This window comes from Alosa sapidissima, chromosome 3, assembly GCF_018492685.1.
Source record: "Alosa sapidissima isolate fAloSap1 chromosome 3, fAloSap1.pri, whole genome shotgun sequence".
In the NCBI taxonomy this organism is placed as follows: Eukaryota; Metazoa; Chordata; class Actinopteri; order Clupeiformes; family Clupeidae; genus Alosa; species Alosa sapidissima.
This window is the reverse complement of record NC_055959.1, coordinates 39,311,012-39,337,456: the sequence shown is the minus strand read 5'-3', so window position 1 is coordinate 39,337,456 and position 26,445 is coordinate 39,311,012. Positions and strand designations below refer to the sequence as shown.

Sequence of the window (26,445 nt, the reverse complement as noted above, 5' to 3'; positions counted from 1 at the left end):
TCATACACTCGCTTTTTACACGTGGATGTGATTGAAGAACTCAGCAGCGAGTCACTGCACACAGCTTATGGGGAGAGGGGTTGAGGGTGATTCCTAAAACCGCTGTGAGGGCCAGCTCGTCCTCGGAGACGCCAGGAGGAGGAGTGAAACGGAAGCGTTGAAGAAGAGATGTGAAGAAGAGGAAGAGTTCCATCCTGGCCAGACTCTCGCCCAAACACGCCCTGCGACCTGAGACAGAGTGGATAAGGATTATTCTAATACTCTCGCCCAAACACGCCCTGCGACCTGAGACAGAGTGGCCAGACTCTCGCCCAAACACGCCCTGCGACCTGAGAGAAAAAAACAGCACATTTTCATTTTGGACATGTACACAGCTCAAGGGACAGGCTATACCGTACCTTGCATGCATACACATTCCATTATTCAATAAAGCCAAAATCTGTGTAATTACTCTAAAATAAATACTTTAATTCTGCAAATTATTGTGAATCTCCACAGGATCTCCATCCAGAGGGTATGAAGCTAATACTCTCTGAATGTGCCCACACAAGCATCTATGTCGTGCAGAGACTGCCAGTCAGACATGACAGTTTTTCCAAGTTGGAATAGTATGATTAAGGTGATGTTGTAGGAAGACATTTAGTGTACCTTTACATTTAGTGTACATTTAGTGTTTTGACAACTGATAACTGATTATTTCAAGTGTACAAGAGCCAAGCATGCCAGGTTAATCTGAGATCTGAAATTTCAATTGTTGCCATAACATTGTAGTTACCCATCTTGTACAGTTATGTCAAAATATAACATTGTGGGAAAGGACTCCTTTAATGTCTCGCTGTGTTAAAGCACACATACTACTACACATATTACCAGTGATACACACATCAGAGAGCTTGCTCCCAACTTCTCTGGTGCTCCAGTGAAATGTGTTTCTTGGTGTTTTAATCCCCCAACGCTGTATTCAAGGCAGTGCTGCCTGGAAGGCGCTACGGTTAGGCATGGGCTAAGGTTAGGATTAGGTGCCTTTAAGTCGATGGTGGCAGCGCTGCCTGGAAGATGACGTTGGGGGCTTAAAACACCATCGAGCGTGAAATGTGTACCTAATCAAACAGCCGATGAGTGCAATTTGCTACGGCATGCTGTGAGAGCTTGTCTCTTGATTTGCCTCCCGGAACATACAGTATCCACTATGATTAGTAGGGACAACAGGTGTACTTCACATGGCCAGATGCAATCACAATTAAATATAACATAAAAATGCTGGAGAATAAAAAGAATATTGTTGCTTAACTAAATGTGATCAGGCATTGAAAATGTGTACCTGCAGAAAACAGCATACTACCTCTTGTTAAGTGCATGACTGACTCGCACTGTGTAGCTGCAGAAAACAGCATACTACCTCTTGTTAAGTGCATGACTGACTCGCACTGTGTAGCTGCAGAAAACAGCATACTACCTCTTGTTAAGTGCATGACTGACTCGCACTGTGTAGCTGCAGAAAACAGCATACTACCTCTTGTTAAGTGCATGACTGACTCGCACTGTGTAGCTGCAGAAAACAGCATACTACCTCTTGTTAAGTGCATGACTGACTCGCACTGTGTAGCTGCAGAAAACAGCATACTACCTCTTGTTAAGTGCATGACTGACTCGCACTGTGTAGCTGCAGAAAACAGCATACTACCTCTTGTTAAGTGCATGACTGACTCGCACTGTGTAGCTGCAGAAAACAGCATACTACCTCTTGTTAAGTGCATGACTGACTCGCACTGTGTAGCTGCAGAAAACAGCATACTACCTCTTGTTAAGTGCATGACTGACTCGCACTGTGTAGCTGCAGAAAACAGCATACTACCTCTTGTTAAGTGCATGACTGACTCGCACTGTGTAGCTGCAGAAAACAGCATACTACCTCTTGTTAAGTGCATGACTGACTCGCACTGTGTAGCTGCAGAAAACAGCATACTACCTCTTGTTAAGTGCATGACTGACTCGCACTGTGTACCTGCAGAAAACAGCATACTACCTCTTGTTAAGTGCATGACTGACTCGCACTGTGTACCTGCAGAAAACAGCATACTACCTCTTGTTAAGTGCATGACTGACTCGCACTGTGTAGCTGCAGAAAACAGCATACTACCTCTTGTTAAGTGCATGACTGACTCGCACTGTGTAGCTGCAGAAAACAGCATACTACCTCTTGTTAAGTGCATGACTGACTCGCACTGTGTAGCTGCAGAAAACAGCATACTACCTCTTGTTAAGTGCATGACTGACTCGCACTGTGTAGCTGCAGAAAACAGCATACTACCTCTTGTTAAGTGCATGACTGACTCGCACTGTGTACCTGCAGAAAACGGAAGGAAAGCGTCCCTCCTAACAAACTGGCCCTGGTCGTCCAGGAAGTGTTCTGGGTGAAATGTGTCAGGTTTTTCCCATTCAGATTCATCCCTCAACACGGAGGTGAGCAGAGGAATCACAGTGGTGCCCTGATGAAAGGACAGAGGAAGCCAATCGATAGATAGATATGAGAAAGTATGGAGATCTAAATACCATCATTTCTTAGCACTGTCTAACTTATTACTAGCCTGGAGGGCCATCCTATATCACTGAAATGTATAGTCTGGAATCGACCCATTCACCTCGCTTAATCCAAGGGGCGGGCAGAGAATTGTCTTTCAAACTGCCTAGGCATGCAATAGGCCAGCGCTACGACCAATCAGAACAAAGAGCAGGATGATGTAGCCAGACCGTATCCGGTCGGCAAAACGGCAAATACATCCTTCTTCGAAAGGAATGACTTAAGTGCATTGTGTTGCTCAACTTTCAAAGAAAAGCACAAGTCTAACTCCTCCAAAGTTGACGCCAACGCCGATTCAAACAACCGCTCTTCGTTTGCCATAGCCACCTTCCTTGTTGTTCACCGTCGCAGGACTGTCGTCATCCTGTTAAGCCCGCCTTAAGACTCTCTAACAAAATAGAGCGCTGTGATTGGATGACGTCCACGGCGTCAGCCAATCGAAATCCCTATGGTTTTCTACTAGACGTACAGGCTGAGCAAATTAATTTGCCGCCGCTAGGGTGCGTCTAGATTTCTAGGCTAACTTATTACACTTTTTCATGTAAAATACACAATCCCACAGTAAAATACAATATGGCAAAACTAAGGTTACTAAGGCACTAACAGTATTATATATATATATAAACATAAACCTTTTTGATGAAGAAGTCCTGAAAGTTAGTATCACAGCTGGTGGTGTGAGGGAGACTTAAAGGCACGATGTTGGCGACTCTCTGGATCTCGTGGATCACGGCGTCCGTGTAGGGCAGGCTCTTCCTGTCCCCAATTGTAGGCTGGCGTCCACCAATCACCCGATCAATCTCCTCATGGACTCTCTCTATGCCAGTAAAACAAACACCAACTTTTTTACCTGTAGCCTGGATTTATTTATTTATTAATTGTATTTTTTAGAGACCATTTATAATTCTTGTTGTTGCGATTTGATGTATTGTGCCAGAGTTACACCTTACGCTAACTTAGATCTGAGTCCCTAGGCAGAGCACAGTTTAACATCCACTAGCCATCAGTATGAAATATGAATGTCAAGCAACTCAGTAGCAAACTATTACAAAAATAAAAGTGTGTCTTGGTGTGTGCCCCTCTTACCATGTATGTGGTACTCAGGGGTGAAAGTAGTTTTTATTTCTTGGTGGTACTATCATATAGAGTCATAATGCGTGCGCAGAGCCCGCGCCGAAAATTTCACTTAGCCTAATTATTTATTATTTATTTACTTGTTTATTTACTGTATTATAGTCTACTTATCAAGCATTCACTAGGACTTCTTATCACTCTAGTATCACCCTTTAACCCACCTGTATCTGTTTTTGATTATGAATAAATTGCAAACACTTAATTTCAACCTTTATTTATTTATTTAGCCTAGTTACTCTGCTCGCTCCCACTTCCAATCGTTTTTTTTTATATAGGCTACTGTATATCATGAAACACGTTTCTTTGAGTCATGCCTTTTTATTTGGGAGACTGCAACATACTTCTGTCCGCTAAAACACTTTCATTATTGCTGCGCAAGATCTGGTTAAGCCGTACACGCGCTGTCTGTCTCTTGTCTCTCCAGCAAAACACTGCACACATAAAACCAGAATAGGCTATTTAAACATCAACATATTTTTCTTTAGCCTGTATGTTTTTTTTTATTTGGGAGACTTTCCAAAAAACGTCCGTCTGCTAAAACACTTTGGATACCAGTGCACGTTGGCGCAATTACTGTAGGCTACTGTACGCGCGCTATAGCTTGCTCGTTGTCTGTCCAGCTGCACGGTTTAGACACAATTCAGATTCAGTTCAGAACAATGTATATGAAATATATTTTGGGGGAAACGTGTTGCTTCTGGTAATTTGACGTTAGCAGTTGTGTTGTCATGCTGAAAGTGCTATATTTTTCAGAGACAGTATAGTTTTCTTTCCGGTACGGTGTACCCTCTCCAAATATTTTAGTGGTACTCCGTACCGGCCAGTACCGGCTTACTTTCACCCCTGGTGGTACTTGATGTGCCCCTCCTACCCTGTATGTGTGGCTTAGTGTGTGCCCCTCTTACCCTGTATGTGGGGGTACTTGGCGTGCCCCTCTTACCCTGTATGTGGGGCTTAGTGTGTGCCCCTCCTACCCTGTATATGGGGCTTGATGTGCCCCTCTTACCCTGTATGTGGGGGTACTTGGCCATGAGCAGCAGCCCCCAGCGCAGAGTGGTTCCGCTGGTGTCTGTGCCAGCTGCAAACAGGTTGGTCACGCAGTAGATGAGGTTCTTCTCGTGAAACAGGGAGTCCATTTGGCCAGACTCCTAATGGATTCAAGGATAATAATGTCTTTTGTTTGTCTTTTTTTTTAAACACATATTAGGGAAACAATGTGAAAAATGCTGATTAAAAAAATATAACATCTATTCTGAACAGACAATAAGTCTTCAAATGTAATTTAGATTTGCTACTAATCAGTAAACATATTGAAGTTTCTTACAGACATATTGCATATTTGTACAGTCATGTGTACATGTGCAGTCATAAACCCCCTGTACACCAGTCTGCATTATGTCTTTGTACTCTTTAAAGCTGCAGTTGGCAAGTCTGACAGATTGAGGGGACTTTGCCAAAATGTTGAATATTTACAAATCTCATGCCCCTCCCCTACTACCACTGAGCACCCCCTCATCGAGTGTGTGCTCGTCAGTGCGCACCAGACTGCGATAGACAGTCAGATCTCACACAGCCCTGCTCTGGGAGCTGTGGATTTTTGCAAAACAAATAACAAGCTCTAGGTGGAGGTAGGGATGTAACGGTATGAAAATTTAACCTCACGGTTATAGTGACCAAAATGATCACGGTTTTCGGTATTATCACGGTATTTCTAAAAGTGTGTTCAATATGTTCAGAAAGCACTGATAGGCCTACACAAGCTGAAATAGTTTCAAAAAGTGTTCCGTTCACTTTTTTCTTCATGTTTAATTGGCTATGTGCTTATAGCTTAACTTACCCTACCATAACCTGGAGTTTGCTATTTCTGTTATTTGGATGCAATGAGTGAGAACAAAGTAAGCGTTCAAAATAAAACTTTAGGCTACTGTATTCTCCCGATAACGTGAGTGGAATGGATTTAATGTGGACGCGAACATAAAAAGACGCAGAGTGGCTACACGATACAGTGCACGTTTTGCGGTGAAAAAGTTCCGCCTTTTAAAATCAGGTGTAGCCTAATCCGAATCGTAGTTAAAACCATCAGTTAGACAACAGAATCAGTAGGGTACCAGTTTTGTTCCATTGTACCAGGCCTACTGTATGTCAAAAGCAGGCTCGGATGAAGCTGGGAAGGATTAAACACACGGTTTCCACACCGTGGTAATCAACAGTGATAATCATGATGTTTGAAATGAAAACGGTAATTATTATCGTCAACATTTTTATCGCGGTTTACCATTATTATACTGGTAATCGTTACATCCCTAGGTGAAGGTAGAAGTGCGGGGTTTTTTTTCTAAAACCGGCTGATTTATGTTGTTCTGTCGGAGCATAGTGTCGGTTTCAGTAAATATGATCAAAAAAATCTTGCCAACTGCAGCTTTAACCTTCCTTTAGGTACAGTATCATACATGTTGTCAGATCAATTCCATTTGAATTTCACAGTTGTATGTGCAAACAGCATTTTCCCAGCATAAACCCCTCAAAGGCTCATGATCATACAGTATGACTCTTATTTAGATTATCTTCAATAAGGTCAAATCCTCTGCTATCAGTCTCCCCCTGAGGGGATTTAAAGCTGCTCCCTAGACACAGCCCAGTCATGTCTGGATCAACAGCAGGCTTGACTATGTGATGTCTCTTAATATTATTTGTTATGAAAACTAAAACTAGCAGTGAAAAAAAAAGAACTAAATAAAAACGACAATGAACAATGCAAAACTAACTTAAATGTTCTGTTTGAATTCGAGACACTGCCTTATCAGATTTGACTCTTTCATTGTATCTTTTTGGGCATCTCTAAATCAAGACATTCCTCATAAAAACTGAAAAACTAAAACTGAGACTAAAACTACATAAAAACAAAGATAAGACTAGAACATTCGGCAAACAACTACTTTTGCACATGTAAAACTAACTAAAACTAAACTGAAATCAATAACTGAAAGACGAATGAAAATCTCAAAACTGGCACTCTGGCATAACATAGCATAAAAGAGGGCACAAACCCTACACACAGATAAACATACAGCTGATGATGCTCAGGGCAACAGCTTGAGCAATATATTGACAGACCGTGTTACTGCTAATAAAGTAGACAATACAGTTTTATCTAACGAAAACAAGCCGGCCCTCCTTTTTTGTTCAATGGGTGAGTTGCATTAATCCAGAATAATAAAGATGGTTGTACTCCGAAAATCACTCTTCTTTCTCAGTAGCAGCAGACTGAGATTGTTACCCAGCAACTTGTCGCAATCATCCAATCGGATCATTAGAAACTGGTAATGTGATTGCATGGCCAAGGTTTCAGCGTGCACCATCATAACCTTAAGCAATTGGTAGGATGTACTGCCCTGTCGATTGCCTGCCTCACCTCGGCACTCTGCTTGCGGACGAGGAAGGAGTCGACGAAGCCTCGCAGCTCCTGAGGGTTGAGCGTGTCCTGGAGATCTCTGATGATCCTCTTCATCTCCTCCTCATGGACCTCAGCGTTCATCAGTATCTGTTTCAGGTTCCTTACCCACGGCTTTAACCACGGGAACATATTGTAGAGCTACAGCACACAACACATATTACTACAGACATCTTAGAACCTATACACAACACCCATTACTACAGACGCCTTAGAACACAACACTCATTAGACACCTTAGAACCTACACAACACACATTGCTACAAACGCCTTAGAACACAACACCTATTAGACGCCTTAGAACCTACACAACACACATTACTACAGACGCCTTAGAACCTATACACAACACCCATTACTACAGACATCTTAGAACACAACACCCATTAGACACCTTAGAACCTACACAACACACATTACTACAGATGCCTTAGAACACAACACCCATTAGACACCTTAGAACCTACACAACACGCATTACTACAGACACCTTAGAACCTACACAACACACATTACTACAGACATCTTAGAACCTACACAACACCCATTACTACAGACGCATTAGAACACAACACCCATTAGACACCTTAGAACCTACACAACACGCATTACTACAGACACCTTAGAACCTACACAACACACATTACTACAGACATCTTAGAACCTACACAACACCCATTACTACAGACGCATTAGAACACAACACCCATTAGACACCTTAGAACCTACACAACACGCATTACTACAGACACCTTAGAACCTACACAACACACATTACTACAGACATCTTAGAACCTACACAACACACATTACTACAGACATCTTAGAACCTACACAACACCCATTACTACAGACATCTTAGAACCTACACAACACGCATTACTACAGACACCTTAGAACACAACACCCATTAGCAGTGTTTGGAATAACACTGGGGTGACGACGTTATTTTTTCAGTAACTGGGTAATCTAATTAATTACTTTTCCCGTCGCTACAACACCGTTAACGTTACTGGACATTAAATGCGGTGCGTTACTATGCATTGATTGAATAAACTGTGTAATCCGAACGCACCCCTGGCTCACAGCTAGTGAGGAGGTGGGTTAATAACGACGTAAGCGATTATGATTGGCTAAGGCAGAGTCATGTTTCATGATATAATCAGAGCCAGTGTTTTTACACTGAAAAGTTGGCATTTTCAAGGTGGAGATATAAGCACTACTTCAAATTCATTGTGGTCAAAGGCAAGAACGTGCATGTAACGACTTGTTCCTATCTGTGGATGCAAAGAACTGTGCATTACTTATGCTGCTAGATCTTAGCGCCACCTTTGACACTGTAGATCACTGCATTCTTTTAGAGCGCCTTGAGCACTGGGTTGGAATTTCAGGAACTGCACTGAAACGGTTACCTTTTTTCTAAAACACCTTAGAGGGAAGAACCTTTGCAGTGTCTTTCAATGATACTTCACCTTCATCTGCCCCCTTATTTTATGGTGTTCCACAGGGATCAGTGCTTAGTTGTAATTTATTCTCACTGTACATGTTGCCACTCAGTCAAATTATGAAAAAGCACGGTATATCCTATCATTGCTATGCGGATGATACACAACTGTATCTCCTATTTAAATGTGGTTCCTCTGGTGCTCTAAACCCATTGCTTGATTGCCTAAAAGAGATTAAACTATGGATGTCCACCAATTTTTTAAAACTGAATGAATCCAAAACAGAAATTGGTTCACATGAAGCTGCAAATAATGCAATTAGTGAACTAGGGTCTTTTGCCAGATATGTAAAACCTTATGCAAGAAATCTTGGCTTTCTACTTGACCCTGATTTTAAATTTGAGAAAAATCAAAGTAAAGCCAAAACTATGTTTTCTTTCAAAGACTGAGATATTGATTCATGCCTTTATTTCATCCGGCCTGGACTACTGTAACTCCCTTTATTTTGGTGTCACTCAGTCCTCTCTATCCCGACTTCAGATGGTGCAAAATGCAGCTGCAAGGCTGCTCACCAAGTCTAAAAAGACACAACGTATTTCTCCAGTTTTGAAATCTCTGCAATGGTTACCCGTGAAATTTAGAGTAGATTACACAATTCTTCTTTTTGTCTTTAAAGCTTTAAATGGACAAGCTCCCCAATACCTAAGTGAGCTTGTACACTTTCACTGCCCTCCCAGAACTCTGAGGTCATCAGATAAACTACTGCTCTCAGTACCTCAGAGTCGTCTAAAAAATAAAGGTGACCGTGCTTTTTCAGTAGCTGGGCCCAAGTTGTGGAACAACCTCCCTTTTCACATTAGATCTACACCAACTATTGGTGCTTTTAAAGCCAAGTTAAAAGACATAATGCTATTAATGGCTTTTAAATGAATTGTGGAATGTAATTATAGGCTATATATATGAACATATTATTTTAGTTTTATTTTCCTGTTGTGCTTTTTTTTGTGTCTTGATTCATTTTGTCCTCTATTATCTATTTATTTATCTGTTTTTATTTTTTTTGAGCACTTTGGTCAACCACAGGTTGTTTTGAATTGTAAATAAATAAATAAACTTGACTATGTAATGTGTACATTATGTCCAGGAGCGAAGACTTTGTCGACATCCGTTGTAAGCAACTCTAATTTAATGAAGCATCTCACACACGCATCTAAAGCTAGTGGCCAAAAACACTGCCTTCCACTGCCTTCCATCCATCCACTAAGAAGGACTCGGAGTAAAGTCCTCCAAGCAGCAAAAGCTAGATCTTTCTGCCTCACAACAAAACAACTTTTTCTTTTTAACAGTAACTCAAATAGTTACTTTCCCTGGTAACGAGTTACTCTTATCATAGAGTAATTCAGTTACTAACTCAAGTGAGTGAGTGAGTGAGTGAAGTTTATTTATATAGCACATTTCATACACAGAGGTCATTCAATGTGCTTTACATAAACAAAACCAAACAATAATAACAAATAAAAGCATAGAAGGGCAATAAAAGAATAGTTAAAAGGTAAAGATCAAAGGCAAAAGTAGTAAAAAAAGTAATAAAAGACAAAGTAGAATAATTATCCAGGCAGATTCAGAATTTGTAACTCGGCACAGTTAGCAGAAAGCATCTGAGAACAGTTTGGTCTTAAGTCTAGATTTAAAACTGGCTACAGTTGGGGCCTTTTTAATGTCATCCGAAAGTTGGTTCCACAGCTGAGCCGCATAGCAGCTAAAAGCTGCTTCACCATGTTTAGTTCTAACTGTAGGTTTTACTAGCAGGTTTTTCACCTGGGACCTGAGAGGACAAGAAGGTGTGTACTGCTGAAGCATGTCTGACAAGTATTTAGGTCCTGCTCCATTTACTGATTTATAAACAAGCAATAGTGCTTTAAAGTCAATTCTGTGACTTACTGGAAGCCAGTGCAAGGACTTAAGAATTGGAGTAATGTGCTCAGTTCTTTTAGTTTTTGTTAGAGTCCTAGCTGCTGCATTTTGTATCACCTGAAGCTGTTTAATAGTCTTTTTAGGAAGGCCTGTGAACAGTCCATTGCAGTAATCAACCCTGCTGGAGATAAATGCATGAATGAGTTTTTCTAAGTCATGTTTTGACATCAGCCCTCTGAGTTTGGCAATATTTTTGAGGTGGTAAAAAGCTGATTTAGTTATTGCTTTCATGTGGCTGTTGAAATTTAGATCACTGTCAATTAATACACCAAGGTTTTTAACAGTATCCTTTGCCTTCAACCCTTTTGTGTCAAGGAGAGTGGCAACCCTAAGTCTTTCCTCATTTTTACCAAATATAATTACTTCAGTTTTTTCTTTGTTCAGCTGAAGAAAATTTTGAGACATCCAGGTGTTGATTTGTTCTATACACTGACACATAGATTCAAGAGGACCATAGTCGTTTGGTGATAGAGCTAAGTAAATTTGTGTGTCATCTGCATAGCTATGATATGAAATCAAATTATTTTGAATGATTTGTCCAAGTGGGAGCATATAGAGGTTGAATAATAGTGGCCCCAAGATCGACCCCTGGGGAACACCACAGGTCAAGGACGTTGGTGTTGAGGTACAGTTTCCGATGGCAACAAAGAAGCTCCTTTCTTGTAGATATGATTTTAGCCAGCTGATAACTATGCCTGTAAACCCAACCCAGTGTTCTAGTCTGTGTAGTAAAATATTGTGATCAACAGTGTCAAATGCTGCACTAAGGTCCAGTAGCACTAGGACTGATGTTTTACCTGAATCTGTGTTGAGGCGTATGTCATTGGAAACTTTAATGAGAGCTGTTTCAGTGCTGTGATTTGCCCGAAAACCAGACTGAAAGTAATCAAAATACCCATTTGATGTTAGGAAGGTGGTTAATTGATTAAAGACTACTTTTTCAATAATTTTGCCAATAAAAGGTAGATTGGATATGGGAATGTAATTGTTTAGCATGGAAACTCAGTTACTTTTTGGAACAAGTAGTGAGTAACTATAACTAATTACTTTTTTAAAGTAACGTTCCCAACACTGCCCATTAGAGGTCTTAGAACCTACACAACACCCATTACTACAGACACATTAGAACCTTTCAACCTTCCGTTCTGTAGAATGATACAGATTAAACCATATTGGTTACATTTTAATCCCTTAGCCTGCCACTTTCTGTAACTCTCAGCTATCATTGTGGATATTTCAAATGATGTATGTGTTATACTATGCCCTTTGGCAATTTCGCTGTTCTCTCGCTTTTTGCTCGCAGGTTTCTCTGCAGAGCTCCCCCTACAGCTTCGGAGTATATATTTGATGACACTCCTCGGTTAGTCTGCCGTTTCTTCTTTCCCTGTTCCCCTGACAACGGTTTACTCGCTTCCTGCTTCTTTTCGCTGGCTCTGCCATGACGAATGAGAAACTCCATCGCTACAAATAGTAAAGCAATTTGTTACATTGTGAGGCTGCAAGACTTTCTGTCTCTTGAGGCCGTCGGCCCGCCGGTCCAAAGTTGCAAGGGCGGTTTTTCCGCTCACAGGTGCTTGGGGGAAGCAAGACGTCCACCATTCAACCCGAAACAAGTCATATAACCATTTTAATGATTCCAAAGCTGTTCAGTTAAGGTTAAAGTTCAGTTCATAGTTCCCCTTTAAAATATACATATTACATAATATGTGCAAAAATAGATATCATATAATTACTCATACTACCAAACTAATTATTGCTTACTATGGACTAAAGAATGGCCGTCTGTGGCAAGGCAAAGCAACTCCCTTTGCAGATAGATGATAAAAGGGATGTTCATACATAGCACTATCAGTGCATTTCTTCATGTAATTGAGCCAGATTAGAGTAGACTCAAACTTCACTGTGTAGGATTTAAATCAGTAACTATCACGTTCATCTGTGCACACACTATCCCATCTACTTGTAAATTTAAAGCTTTTACACTGCATTTCTACATACTTAGAAACTAAGAACTGCTAAGAGACCACAACTAGAACACCTAGTGAAAAGGTTCAGTTTAATGTGTGATCAGAGAGAAGACTTTTGGCCTGAAACTACATATGAAAGGTGCACGGTCAACTGGAATGCCGTAGAAAGAAAACAATAGTAGAACTCTGTGAGGGCAAGATACTGGTCTAATTTGAAAATGCATACCTGTACTGAAGGAGAGCCTGTGAGCCGAATGTTATCATTGGCTCTTTTGACCATGGCCCTAAACTTGGGGTCGTCGTACTCAAATCTCCTGCCGTACACAATGGCACAGATGATATTGGAGACGGCGTAGTTCACTGGCTGTGTTGTGTCAAATGCCACACCTACACCATGTAGAGAAAAAAAGAGTACAGTCTCTGTGAACTCAGGTCACATTTGGTCAAATGTATTATGGGGCGCTGGTAGCGTAGTGGTTAAGGAGCTAGGCTATAATGCCTGAAAAGTTACATTTAGTCAAATGTATTATGGGGCGGTGGTAGCATAGTGGTTAAGGAGCTATAGGCTATAATGCCTGAAAAGTTAAATTTGGTCAAATGTATTATGGGGCGCAGGTAGCGTAGTGGTTAAGGAGCTAGGCTATCATGCCTGAAAAGTTAAATTTGGTCAAATGGTAGCGTTGTGGTTAAGCAGCTAGGCTAATGTATTATGTGGTGGTAGCGTAGTGGTTAAGGAGCTAGGCTATCATGCCTGAAAAGTTAGTGCCCTTGAGCAAGCTGCTCCGGGGACAGTAGCACTCGTAATATAATTGACATGTGTAAGTTGCTTTGGATAAAAAAAAAGTGTACTATCACCTTATTTCTCTGTGAACTTACCGTTGAATTTTTCGAACACATCTTTTAGGCTTTGAGTCTCTTCTATGATCTTCTCCTCGCTCCCTTTCTTGCCCATCCCAAAGTCCCGCATGTTCGTGAGGGCAAAGCGCCGCATTTCTTTCCAGCTGTCTCCATTGGCAAACAGGATCCCTAAAGAGAACAGTAAGACCGGGCCTCTCTTTTTGTCTTTTATTGTTATTGATATTTTGACAATGTTTAGTTTGAGCCAGTTTCTCACACATGAATTAATCTTAAGACTAAAATATTTTAATCAATGGAGATCTTCTCCAAAATTCTCTATGAATGAATGAATGGAGATAAATAGTTAAATACTGACCAATCTGTGGTTAGTGAAAACTTACACACACAAGGAGCAGTGGGCACACACACACACACACTCACACTCACACACACACACACACACCTGGAGCACTGCGCACTGCTGTGGCCCCCGAGGAGCAGTTGAGGGTTAGGTGCCTCGGAGTGTGGACATGGGAGAGCGCTGTCACTCCCCCTGCCCAGAATTTTCCAACCGGGCGAGGATCCAACCCCGTCTGATTCTCTAACCAGTAGGCCATGGCTGCTTTATAAGCTTAATAGGCGTAACCAACGTGGGTGAAACAGGATCTTTGTGATCTGGTCTGTTTTGTGTGCTGATTATTATAATCACACACTTACTGACAACAGGTCAATCCCTGACTGGTAGGAAATATGTGGGTGGGGGAAGTGATTAAAACAGCTCTCGTTTATCCACATCCATGGATGAAGTGCCCTTGAGCAAGGCACCTAACCCCCATTAGCCAGCTGCAAGCTGCAGCTTTCCTATTGTTCTCTATGGTTTGGCAGCGGAACGGTGGCAGGTTTGCTATTGTTCTCTATGGTTCGGCAGCGCAACGGTGGCAAGCGCTGAACTTGGTTCAACTTTCAAAGCGCAACGCGAGCGTATTCAATTGTCAGTTAAGGCAAACTGTTTGTGTTACCATAGGAACGAGATAGAACTTATCATGGTCTGAGAATTGTGTTAGGCTTGCCGCTGGCTAATGTGATCCTCGCCTTAAGGGGACCCTGTGTGTGGGCTCCCAGCTCACTGCTCCAAGTGTGTGTATATATATATATATACATACCGGTAGTTTATAATAACTTGTTGTTGCCCAAATACACCTCAGATCAAGAACATTGCACAAATTAAAAAAGAAAGGCCTGCAGTGAACCAGATTTCTGGTCAGTCAAACTCCAATTCAGAGCTCAGCCTTACCATGCCCTTTGTTTATATCATGAAATAGAGGGGTGATATCTCTGTCTCCAAACTCCTCTGCATGGTTCACAAGTGCCTGCTTCACAGTCTTGTATCCTGATAAGACAACCACTTTCTTAGGACCAAGGTGAATGGTAAAGACGGACCCATACTTCTTGGAGAGCTGCCGGGTATAAAAGGATCAAATGTCAACTACATTTAATGGCAAGACTGGAAGAAAATATTAATGCATACTGTAGCGGTAGCCTATAGTGGTGACCCTTTCAATCTGTTCCTCGAGTGTTTTCAAGGTCTCAACACCCACATAAGCTAAAACAAATAGTGAAAACAGTGCACTCTTAAAGCAAATGTGTTGTCCCTATCTGGAAACCGAGATTTGTTTAAAAAAAAAAGCAACGCAAGTTGTGTTATTTTCAACACATAGGCCTATTGTGTAACAAATTAAAAAAGGAAACAACACAAACTGTTTTCAACACAATTGTTTGTGTACTTTTGTAGTGTTGTATCTTTGGGAAAGGGCTTCAAGAAAATATCAGCCACAATATATCCATAGTGACATGTGTTTCATTCAGCCATATCACCTTAAAACAATGTGTTAAACACTACTAAGGTATTATATAAAAGCTGCATAATAAATTGGTATGAGGTGACATGAATCATACAAAACTGAACAAGCTTTGGTATTAAAATTAGTTAATTTTTAAAAAAAAAAAACAGAACGGAACGGAAATCATCAAAAGAAGACACTAGTCAATCACAGTCATGGTTTCCACATAATTCCTCACCTCACAAAGTGTCCTATAGGGTTGCTTCAGATCCAGCTGCAGCAGGTTACCCAGGAAGGGCAATGCTTTGGGGCCCGGAGGCTCCTTCCCTTCCTCTGGGCCCCTCCCGCCAGAGAAGTGCAGGTAGACAAACAGCAGCCACAGCACCGCAATCAGCAGAGGGAATGTGCCAGATATCTGGAGAATTCCCTCGAGTACAGCCATTTATGTACAAGTAGAGCTTCACAGATGACAGTCTACAAAAGTGAAGTTTTAGTCTCTCAAAATTCCTACAGAATAATCAGATGAAAGCAGTTTTGTTGAGTACCGGTAGCCTAACTGCTGGTTTAACAGTCATGTTTAATAGATCAACAATTAACTTCACAAAGGGTTATAAACACAGATAGCATGAGAATGTTTGCAATATTTTCCTAAGGCTAAAAATCATTTGCAAATTGCAATGCATGTGTCTCTCCATGTTGATACTGAGTAGCCTATGTTCTTGTATTCTGAATATGCTGTATTCCTGGTCGAGTACTGATAATAGAGAGGTAAAGATTCAGAGGCAGGCTTGGGAAGCAATAAGACACCAATAAAAGTTGTAAAACAACAACAGTGTTCTCAAAAGCTTCAACATGTCTTATATTAGGAATCACCCAGTATCAGAATGATTGGCCTTTGCATATGCATTAAAATCATGCTTGATATTTGAGTGTAGATGGAAAAGAACTTTCGATGAAGAGAACATTCAGGCATAATTTGTAAAACAATCATTGTATAATAGGCCTAGCCTATATCAATGAAAGTAACACATTTGAAGTAAATCTTGCTTAGCTAAAGTGTTCACATCTGAAGCACCAGTGGCAAATGTAGGTTACCCCACACACAACTTATAATACCCCACAGACCAAATTATATACAAAGATAGGCTATAGCAGGGGTCGTCAAGTAACTTTGGCCTATTTTTCACAGCCAATAGACGGCGGGCCGCAGGCCAGAGGGCTATAGGCTACTAATATTTAAACCCAGCTTGCATCGGGTGTAATCTCCGCGAGGAATCTGGTCAGCAACAACTGATTAGGTGGCTCTTTCTTCTGCTAAATATCTTGGCTAAAATAAAAAATGTCTTCAAAATAATTACGAGTGGATATGATGACTTCTTGAAGAGGTTGAAAGCCAAAACACGAAGTTATCAGACCAAAGATATAGAAACTTTCCTATTCTCACGTAGCAAGTGTCTAAAGGAGAAATAAAAACGTCAACTTTCTTATCCAAACTTTAATGCGCAGCCGACACATTTGGCCTTCAAATACACATTTCTAGATCGTTTTACAGCTTGAGTGATAGATAACGCAATACGTGATTTTAGTAATTGTTCGACCCTCTCTGCATTCAAATCGCTATCTGAAATGGATTTCCGCGACACTGGACTATTTTCCCAAATGGTCTTTCTTGATTAGGCTAACTCTTTTTAACTCCCCTTTCAATATTGGCAATTCTGTTCTAATTACTTAGGCTATTTGGATAAAGTCTATTGCTTTTATTCTTAAATAGCCAACTTGGTTGACTAACCCTCTGACACTGACAATGTTACAATGTTTATTGTTTGCCTACAATAATATTAGCGTGCAGAGGAGCGAACTACAGGAGTTAACTGGGAGTAAATAAATGTCTTGGTCAGAAAATCTAAAGAGGTAAGTTTTACCGCGAACGTAAAGCCTATTAAGAGGAATGGAAAGAGAATTTGACGTTCATCTTACCCGGTTTGACAAATGCAAAGCCCGTGTACCTGATATGCTGTGTTGGATATGCAATGGTGTCGCTGTCTCTCTCTCGCTCAAACACACAGCAAGATAGAAATGTTGGGACATGCAGAATTGCTCCTGCTGGTCATATGTTGAAAAGTTGCATGTACAATGACCCCTTTAAAGAAAGAAAAAGAATACAGTCCGGCTGGTTGAATGTAGAATTTAAAATCATACGGCAAAATGACCGCTTATGGCAGTTCTAGTTATGATGGTGCTTCTAATGTTAATTCCATTCAAGGGTCCTTTGACCCAGATTTATATGACACAGTATAACAAATAGGCCTGTAGTTCCAAGGGGCATATTCTCCCCAAAAGTACAAAACATCAAAGGTTATTGATCTTGGTTTAAAATTAGAAATATTGTAACAAACTGCAAGGTTGTCTCAAAATGGTCTTTATTGGTTACGCACCAAAACACACGAACGTCATTACAAAGGAGGTCAATTAAACAAGCACGATACACAAACAGGGTAGTCACATACAATACACGGGGTAAACACATGAGGTACAACATAAAGAAAGACTATACCAGCTAACACATACATGACAAGGCAAACGCAACCACTCATACCAAAACCAACATCAACACTACACACACACACACTGCACAGCACCATGGGAGCACAGCCATCAACAGCCAGGCTCAGATCATTACAATATGTTGAAGAATTGGCAGTGTTGCTTAAAACACACACACACACACACATGGGAGAGATGTGCAAATGCATAGCTCTGGGAAAAGAAAAAAACAATTATCTGTGAAAGTTCAACCAATAATTTTTATTTCTTAATCCTTGTGATTTTGCATTACAGATTACAGATTAATAATCAGGTTAATACAATAGTTAAGAGCGGTTTTAAGATGTTTGGATAAGACTCAGTATAAACAAATTAAACAAAAACTGTGAGGACAGCACCCCTATTGGCCAACTCAAAACACAAATGCAACATACATACAACAGTGTTAATTAAACACTATGGGCCCTATTGGGACAGTCTAAAGTGCATGGTCACTAGTCAAAAGCTTATTTAAATTTAGTAGGATGTCCAGTCCACATTGGGAGTGTTTTCGTTATCAAACGTTGGGTGGATGGCACAAGGCGTTCCTAGGTTTCTTAAACAGTCATCATGGGTGTGTTTTGGGCGTAACATCATTTAAACTAGGGATGTAACGATTACCGGTATAATGGTAAACCGCGATAAAAATGTTGACGATAATAATTACCGTTTTCATTTCAAACATCATGATTATCACTGTTGATTACCGCGGTGTGGAAACCATGTGTTTAATCCTTCCCAGCTTCATCCGAGCCTGCTTTTGACATACAGTAGGCCTGGTACAATGGAACAAAACTGGTACCCTACTGATTCTGTTGTCTAATTGATGGTTTTAACTACGATTCGGATTAGGCTACACCTGATTTTAAAAGGCGGAACTTTTTCACCGCAAAATGTGCACTGTATCATGTAGCCACTCTGCGTCTTTTTATGTTCGCGTCCACATTAAATCCATTCCACTCACGTTATCAGGAGAATACAGTAGCCTAAAGTTTTATTTTGAACGCTTACTTTGCTCTCACTCATTGCATCCAAATAACAGAAATAGCAAACTCCCAAGTTATGGTAGGGTAAGTTAAGCTATTAGCACATAGCCAATTAAACATGAAGAAAAAAGTGAACGGAACACTTTTTGAAACTATTTCAGGTTGTGTAGGCCTATCAGTGCTTTCTGAACATATTGAACACACTTTTAGAAATACCGTGATAATACCGAAAACCGTGATCATTTTGGTCACTATAACCGTGAGGTTAAATTTTAATACCGTTACATCCCTAATATAAACCAATGAGAATGACATCTGTCATTCCCTTTAACAGCGCGCAGCGCAACTTCAAAAAATGCATCAGTATTTTAATAGTCAGCGGTGCATTTGAAGGAATCTGCTTGCGAGACCGTATGGAACAGTTAGGTCCGTTTCACACTGGGCGCGTGGCGTGTCAACTGCGTGGTATGTCCGTTTTTATTTCGGCTTCCGTGTTAACAGGTTAGACCACACCGCCTGCAGAAAACATGTGCATGTGCAAATTGAAAACAGTGAAGAGAAAATATGACGTGAGAAAAAGACACGTTTTAATTGGCAGAGAGGCCGCTGCAGCAAAGACATAGAAAACGGTACGCAGCCGCCACTCAACTGACACGCAACAGACACGCAACAGACACGCGTCATTTACGCCATGTTCCCGGTGTGAAATGGGCCTTATCCCACTAAACCATGCTTTACTAAAACCTAGCATAGTATAGCCTACACGCATTTGCACTCATCTATTATTTGAACTCATTGACAAAGTGAAACTAACTTCACCGTGGTGCAGTGTTGTAGTACTCGAGTCCAGGACTCGAACTCGGAATGTATATGGTATATGGTTTTAATATCTAAATTATTTTTAGTATTAAAGGGACACCAGTAGTGTTGTGTGGTCAAAATTAATCCAAGACAACTGGTGTGAGACTGCAGCTTTATTCACGACGCCGGGAGCATGTTACCCACATGAAATGTCAAAGTAACAAGCCCACACATCTGTGGGTGAAGCCAACTCTTATACCTTACCCCACACCTATGGAAAATCACAAGTTGTCACCCTCCATTAATCACTTAACCTTCTGGTATTTTAACAGAGATACGAAATGTTTACAACCCCACTTAACCATCTGGTGTTTTGACAAAGATAAGAAATGTTCATGACCCCGCATCCTGGGGTTACCCAAATACGCTGACACAAGGGTTAAGTTAACTAAACATTCTAACCTAGGAGTTGCAAAAGACACAAGGGTCAGAGTAAGGAGATGGCAATTAGATTTCACTACATGTATGTAAGGTATACTAAACATTCAATGAGAGACATATAAAATGTATTCCACAGTTGCACGGTGTATCGATACTAAAAAAATATCACGATGCCTTCACGCAAAAAACGATACGATTTTCGACGTTTTTAGAATCGATACTTTATTAAAATAATAAAGTTCTGTGTCTGCGTGAACTGCTGCTCTCACTGCTCCTTGCACGCATCTAGGCAAGTGGGCGCGTCAAGCAGGCAGCTCTGAGTGAGTGAGTGCGCAGCCAACGTCAACATAGTTCTTTGCCGACAGTCCTCGGCCTTGTGGATAAAACAAAAGGTGAAGTAAAATCTGCAACTATTTCGGATACATCGCGAATAGTGAAGGCAAGCCATCAGGTACACAGAAGCCCGTTTGTAAAATATGTTTCAAAGTAATTTAAAAGCAGTAGGCTACGCATGAAACTTGGCTAAACACCTCGCAGACATATCCCAACATTTTTGCAAATCATGTTATCAAAGAAATAGACGTAATGTAGGAATGCACACAGATATATTGCAACCGGTAGGCTAATGGTGTAGGCCTATCTGACGAAGACCTGAGTGGTTGGAATGTCGTACTTGTACACTGGGCGCAAAGAAGACTATCCTCACATTTTCCCCTTTGCAACTGTCAAAGAAATCCCATGAACACGGGAAGGCCTAGGGTAGCCTACACTGTACATCAGATGGCCTAAAGATTAGGCCCCTCTGCATAGCATTCAGTGATTTGCATGCAGTAATTTCAACACTGACCTTGATCTAGCCTAGTTTGGCTATTTGAAGCTACTTTATTGCCAAAACAACACAATGTAAATGAACTATAACAAACAATAAAGGACTTAATCACACAAAGTAGGCCTACTATTTTACTGACTATAAAAACTGATAATTATGTAGGAAGTTTAGAACCCAGAGTTGACCTGCACACTACAAAAGTGCACCGAATTCAACACAAATGATTCAATACACTTGGAGGAGGTATGAGTCCTTTCTTTTCCAGATATCTTAGGATTTCGCCGTAGTATTGTTTCAGTATCGAGCATCGTGATATTTATGGCAGGTATCGTATCGAAGTCATAATTTTGGTATCGTGACAACACTAGACACCAGGCAAGCCTGATGCTTTTTCTCTAAGAAACTCCCCCTCGCTCGGTCTGAAGCTCTTTTCCTTTTCTTTGCGTCTTCCATCAAGGGTTTTCGCTGCTTCTTCGCCGGCTCTGCCATTATACACACGTTTGCAACAATCTCTAGCGTTTCGTTAGCCTGCCTCTGTGCTGTAAACTGATCCTGCTTCGGTCGGCGGGTAGGATACACCGAACTTGCAAGTGGGATATTCTTCCTACAGGCAGTAGGGGCGGGCGAGAGAGCCTTCATTCGCCCCGTAATGAGTCATTTAACCATATACCGACTTACGAAGATGATTAATTAACACGAAAACGTTGCCTGGTGTCCCTTTAATGTTTAGTGCAATGGAATGTTACTGCTTCTTGTCATACATCACACGTCACGCCATGTTCCTACAATAACGAATGTTCACTTTAATGGCGCCAAATGCCTGGAGACATAAATGCCCCGAAGGTTGTCAGTTTTGTATTTAATAGTGACTCCATTTGTATTTAATAGTGACACTATTTGTATTTAATAGTGACTTTACTTTTTATTGTTTACTTGAATGTTATGTTTGTCTGTGGACTTAATTGGTAAAATTATGTCTTGTCTCCACCGTGGGATAGTGAGAAACGTAATTTCGATCTCTTTGTATGTCTTGGCATGTGAAGAAATTGACAATAAAGCAGACTTTGACTTTGACTCGCCTCGGACTTGACTCGGATGAGTAGTGGACTCGACTTGGACTTGACTTGGAATTTTTTTTAATGACTTGGACTTGAATACTGGAGACTCGAACCTGGGGCCTCATTTATAAAAGGGTTGCGTAGAAACCATCCTTCATTTGATCTTCGATAATTTCTGAAATGATCGTACGTGTGATTCAGAGAAAACGAACGTACGCACAAAAAAACGTGCGTACGCCACCCTTCCAGATGTGCCCATTATAAATCACAAATGAACGTCAACTTGTGCTCAGCCGGATGGTTTTAGGTCTCCGCCTTGTAAACACCCCCTCATCAATATCATTAGCATATGTTTAAATGAAATCAATGGCCTAAAAGCTGTAGCTTATGTAAAATTATATATTGAAAACATTGTATAGGCCTAGCCTATGCCATCTGATGTTAACTAGCCTATATGCGTCAGATCGAATAGCTTAACTAATTATGTTTTTTCCAGCAAAGCTTTCTGGAAAGAGATCGTATGCATCCATGTCCATTGTCCTCTGCTCGCTTTCATTCCTTTTGCTTGCAGTAATGTGAATAATCAACAATTTGTATGTTTAGGCCTACTTTGTAGAAAAAAATGGGTAGGCCTAGCTTATGAAGGAAAGACCTCTAGGCCTATATAATCCTGTACGTTATGGTACAGTAGGCTACTGTACGTTTCCAATATGACCCAGGGTAATATGCTGATTTAGCCTACAAAACAGAGGACTAAATTATAAGCGTGATATGTCATGTAGGCTTAACGTTTCTTTTAGGCAATGTTTTTGCTGAAAAAGTAGCCTAGTTCGCCGGTCATTTTTCATTCATTCTGCATATCTTTGCTATCATTTTCTTTCAAATAATGTCCAATGCCTTAAACATTGTCCTTTAATGTTTGCTTTAGGCTTACCTTTATATTTTATCCTACATTATTCAACTCACGTATTGTCATCTGATCTTGAGCACTGGCAGTCAAAAAAAGTAAACCGGTGCGCGCTCTGCACCTCTTTACGCAACACTAAATATGAAGATGCCCTGCTTTCAGAGGATAAGTTCCGTCCCTTGGTTGTGTAGGCTATACATGATATAAAATATCTATAGCCTACATTGTATAGCTTACAGTCAAATATTACCTTTCTGTTACGAAGCTGGGAATAGGCCTTTGAGCGCAAATTAGGATGTAGTGGAGGCTAAACGCGAGTGAGTAAATAGAGTTTAGGCCTACCCACCTCTTATTAGAGTTTATCCACCTCTCAAAAAAGTTTATTCACTTTTAACATTCAAAACTGTATGATCAAATACTATCCTATATTCCCAATACTGCACAATAACCTCCAACATTATCAAACTGTTCGAATGCCTTTTTGAATGCCTTCCTCTCCTAAACGAGGGCAATGGGACATTTGATGGTCAATATTAGATTGGTGAGAACACTAAATATACTAGATCACCTGTAAGAATGTTTCAATTATTCTATCGTAGGTCTTGGTGTTTTTTTTTTTTAGATATTGTGAAATAAGTAAGCTATACGTCTTTTCACTTTCTTAAGTGGACTATAGTTCTCATTAGCAGTTTTATGCCAAACCATGAAACATTAAGCTGCGTCCAAAAACGTCTTTAAAAATCTTCTGATATTGATCATGCATATGGCAAAGAAAGACATGAGATCGAGGGTCTAGGAATTTTGAAAATGCATCGCGCTTGGACCTCAGATTACTTGCAGTACCCCGGCATTACCACAAGGAAATGGTCGTACGTCAAGTTGAACCTGACGTGGAGATAAGCACTTTTTCACGTCAAAGACGGTTTTTATAAATCTGAGCGTTGGCATGGATTTGAGCGTACGCACGGTCTAAGATCAAATCTGTGCGTAAGAACGCTTTATAAATGAGGCCCCTGGACTCGGACTCGAGGCATAGTGACTTGACCACAACACTGCCGTGGTGTCAGTCAACAACAAAACAGTAAATACACAGTTAATTACTTTCACTATTGACTGACAATGGGTTGCCATCGAAAACATAGCCTTGTAAAAAGCAACACTTAACCTTATGATGTTCGAATGACTGAATAAAATATGTTTATCCTGCTGAGTTGCTTACATCTCGTGACAGTAGTCTGCAGTTGTGCTTCATATTTGCCTCTGTCATTACCAATTTGCAAATGATTGTAAATAACAACTCATTGTGAGATGTATTTTGTAATATCTTTATTACAGTGCATGAAAATGTACTGTACTGTTCTTCCAAGGCAACAACATCAACAACTTCTTATTATTATTCCGCTTACCACTTTTTTCGTACACAATTTCTCTTGAACAGTTTAACTTAGAAACTTCGTTCAAACTTTGTAACGTAGGTCTTCAAACGCACCAAGCTGCTATGTCTTTTCACCTTTTAAACTATTAAAGAAAAACTTTTTAAAAATCCCCATAGACTTAACATTGCCGATTGTGACATCATAATACGGCCGTTAAGCAATTAGAATGGCAGGTGTTCAGGCCACCTGGATCAACTGCCAGTCTCAGGCTTTAAGCATACAAACTGGCCCTATTAAGACTACACATCCTGTTCAACTGCTTCCTCTGCCAAAAACTGTTTCAAAATAAAAGTCCTCACTACAATATTTCACTATTAAACAATTTCACCCTTTAAACTACTGAACTTTTTAACTGTTCAGCCATTGTAACTGTTACTTGTCATCAACTATGACTCCTACCCACCTTAGCTAGTTAGCATGCTCTTTAGCATTTTTAACAAAACTGCTAAAAATGATTAGCTAAGTTAGCCAAGTAACATGGTTAGCATAGTTAGCATGCTAATTAGCATAACTGCTAAAAATGATTAGCTAGGTTAGCTAAGTCACATGGTTAGCATTATTAGCATGCTAGTTAGCATAACTACTAAAAATGATTAGTTAGGTTAGCTAAGTCACATAATTAACATAGTTAGGATGTTAACATTGTTAGCATGCTAGTTAGCATAGTTAACATAACTACTAAAAATGATAAGTTAGGTTAGCTAAGTCACATGGTTAACATAGTTAGCATTGCTAACATAGTTAGCATGTTTAGCAAAACTGCTAGAAAACGTTAGCTAAGTAACATGGTTAGCATGTTAGCATTGCTAACACTGCTATAAAACATTAGCTAAGTAACATGGTTAGCATATTTAAAAATCTTAGCATAACTGCTAGCAAACATTAGAGCCATTCCAACTTTCAGTTATCGTCAAATATTTACCTATACACAGCCTACAAAGTAGTCTCCGGTTCTGCTCCCACCTACTTGATTGCCCTCATACAGACATACGCTACCTCCAGACCGCTGCGCTCCTCAGACGAACGACGTCTAGCTCTACCACCGGTACGCTCAAGCCAATCCAAACTTTTCTCATCTGTTGTTCCTCATTGGTGGAACACACTGCCAGTTCCTACAAGGGCAGGGACATCCTTCTCCATTTTCAAAAAACTCCTGAAGACCCAGCTCTTTAGAGAACATCTCCTCTCATAGCAACACTTACAACAAGTCTTACTGATCCTAGCACTCACCAGCCATCTTAAACTGACAAGTAACTGTTAAAAACAGCATTCACTGATGCACTTATTCTTACTGTACTCTAATGTTTTTAAATTGTCCTAAAATTGTTGAGAATTGCTCTTAAACTTAAACTGTTTACCATGTTGTTAGTCGCTTTGGCTAAAAATGCGTCAGCCAAATGTAATGTAATGTAATGTAATTAAACTACTTGAATATCAACATTCATTAAACTGCTAGAAAACGTTGGCTAAGTTAACTAAGTAGCATGGTTAGCATGTTAGCATTGCTAGCACTGGTATAAAACATTAGCTAAGTAGCATGGTTAGCATAGTTAAAAATCTTAGCATAACTGCTAGCAAACATTAGAGCCATTCCAACTTTCAGTTATCGTCAAATATCTACCTATACACAGCCATTAAACTATTTGAATATCAACATTCATTAAACTTCCAGTCTGTCAACAACCTTTAAACTATTTACCTTCAACTTTTAAACGGTCTACTTTTAAACTATCTATTAAACTATCATTAAACTATCTATTAAACTAGCTGTCTATCAACAACTTTTAAACTATCTACTGTCTATCAACAACTTTTAAACTATCTACATTCAGCTTTTAAACAGTCTACTTTTAAACTATCAACTTTTATTAAGCTATGCAACCACCATGTCTATCCTAGCATCACCGTAGTAACGATCTCTGTATTATCTGTTTTAACTATACATGATATTTTACATCACAACTTTAGCATTTTCATGCACTGGTAATTCCTTGGAATTGCATTTCTAGTTCTAATTCTAATTATGTTTCCCATTGTATTCGTGTAATTTGTAATGTTTTGCATGGATGTGCGCTGGTGCACATTCATGGATGATAGAAGGATGGTGCATTGTGCACCCCCCCCCCCCCCCCCCATATCACTGATAATGCGCTCTTAAAAAACATATGAACAA

The 26,445-nt window shown here is 40.2% G+C and overlaps 1 protein-coding gene across 7 annotated transcripts; it reads right to left on the bottom strand.

Moving 5' to 3' along the window:
- Positions 1-13: 13 nt before the first annotated feature.
- On the bottom strand, positions 14-17,313 carry LOC121705650 (cytochrome P450 2K1-like). 7 transcript variants are annotated; one of them, XM_042086774.1, is made up of 10 exons: positions 17,238-17,313; positions 15,470-15,705; positions 14,685-14,847; positions 13,430-13,579; positions 12,780-12,940; positions 7,128-7,307; positions 4,722-4,863; positions 3,214-3,398; positions 2,348-2,489; positions 14-228 (listed from the first exon to the last, which is right to left on the bottom strand). In XM_042086774.1, exons 2-10 carry the CDS (start codon positions 15,671-15,673, stop codon positions 41-43), a joined length of 1,515 nt encoding a protein of 504 aa, XP_041942708.1. In that variant the 5' UTR covers positions 15,674-15,705; positions 17,238-17,313; the 3' UTR covers positions 14-40. The 7 variants fall into 7 exon arrangements, with proteins under 7 accessions (XP_041942708.1, XP_041942705.1, XP_041942706.1 ...); XM_042086771.1 differs by having other exon boundaries at positions 17,209-17,291; XM_042086772.1 differs by having other exon boundaries at positions 15,470-15,738; positions 17,209-17,287.
- Positions 17,314-26,445: the final 9,132 nt, after the last annotated feature.

Coding starts and splice junctions, on each gene's coding strand:
- LOC121705650 (XM_042086774.1), bottom strand. CDS start 15,673: ATGGCTGTACTCGAGGGAATTCTCCAGATATCTGGCACATTCCCTCTG. Junction 14,848..15,469: donor CCTATAGGACACTTTGTGAG/GTGAGGAATTAT, acceptor TATACCCGGCAG/CTCTCCAAGAAGTATGGGTC. Junction 229..2,347: donor TTTCCTTCCGTTTTCTGCAG/GTACACAGTGCG, acceptor ACTCTGTCTCAG/GTCGCAGGGCGTGTTTGGGC.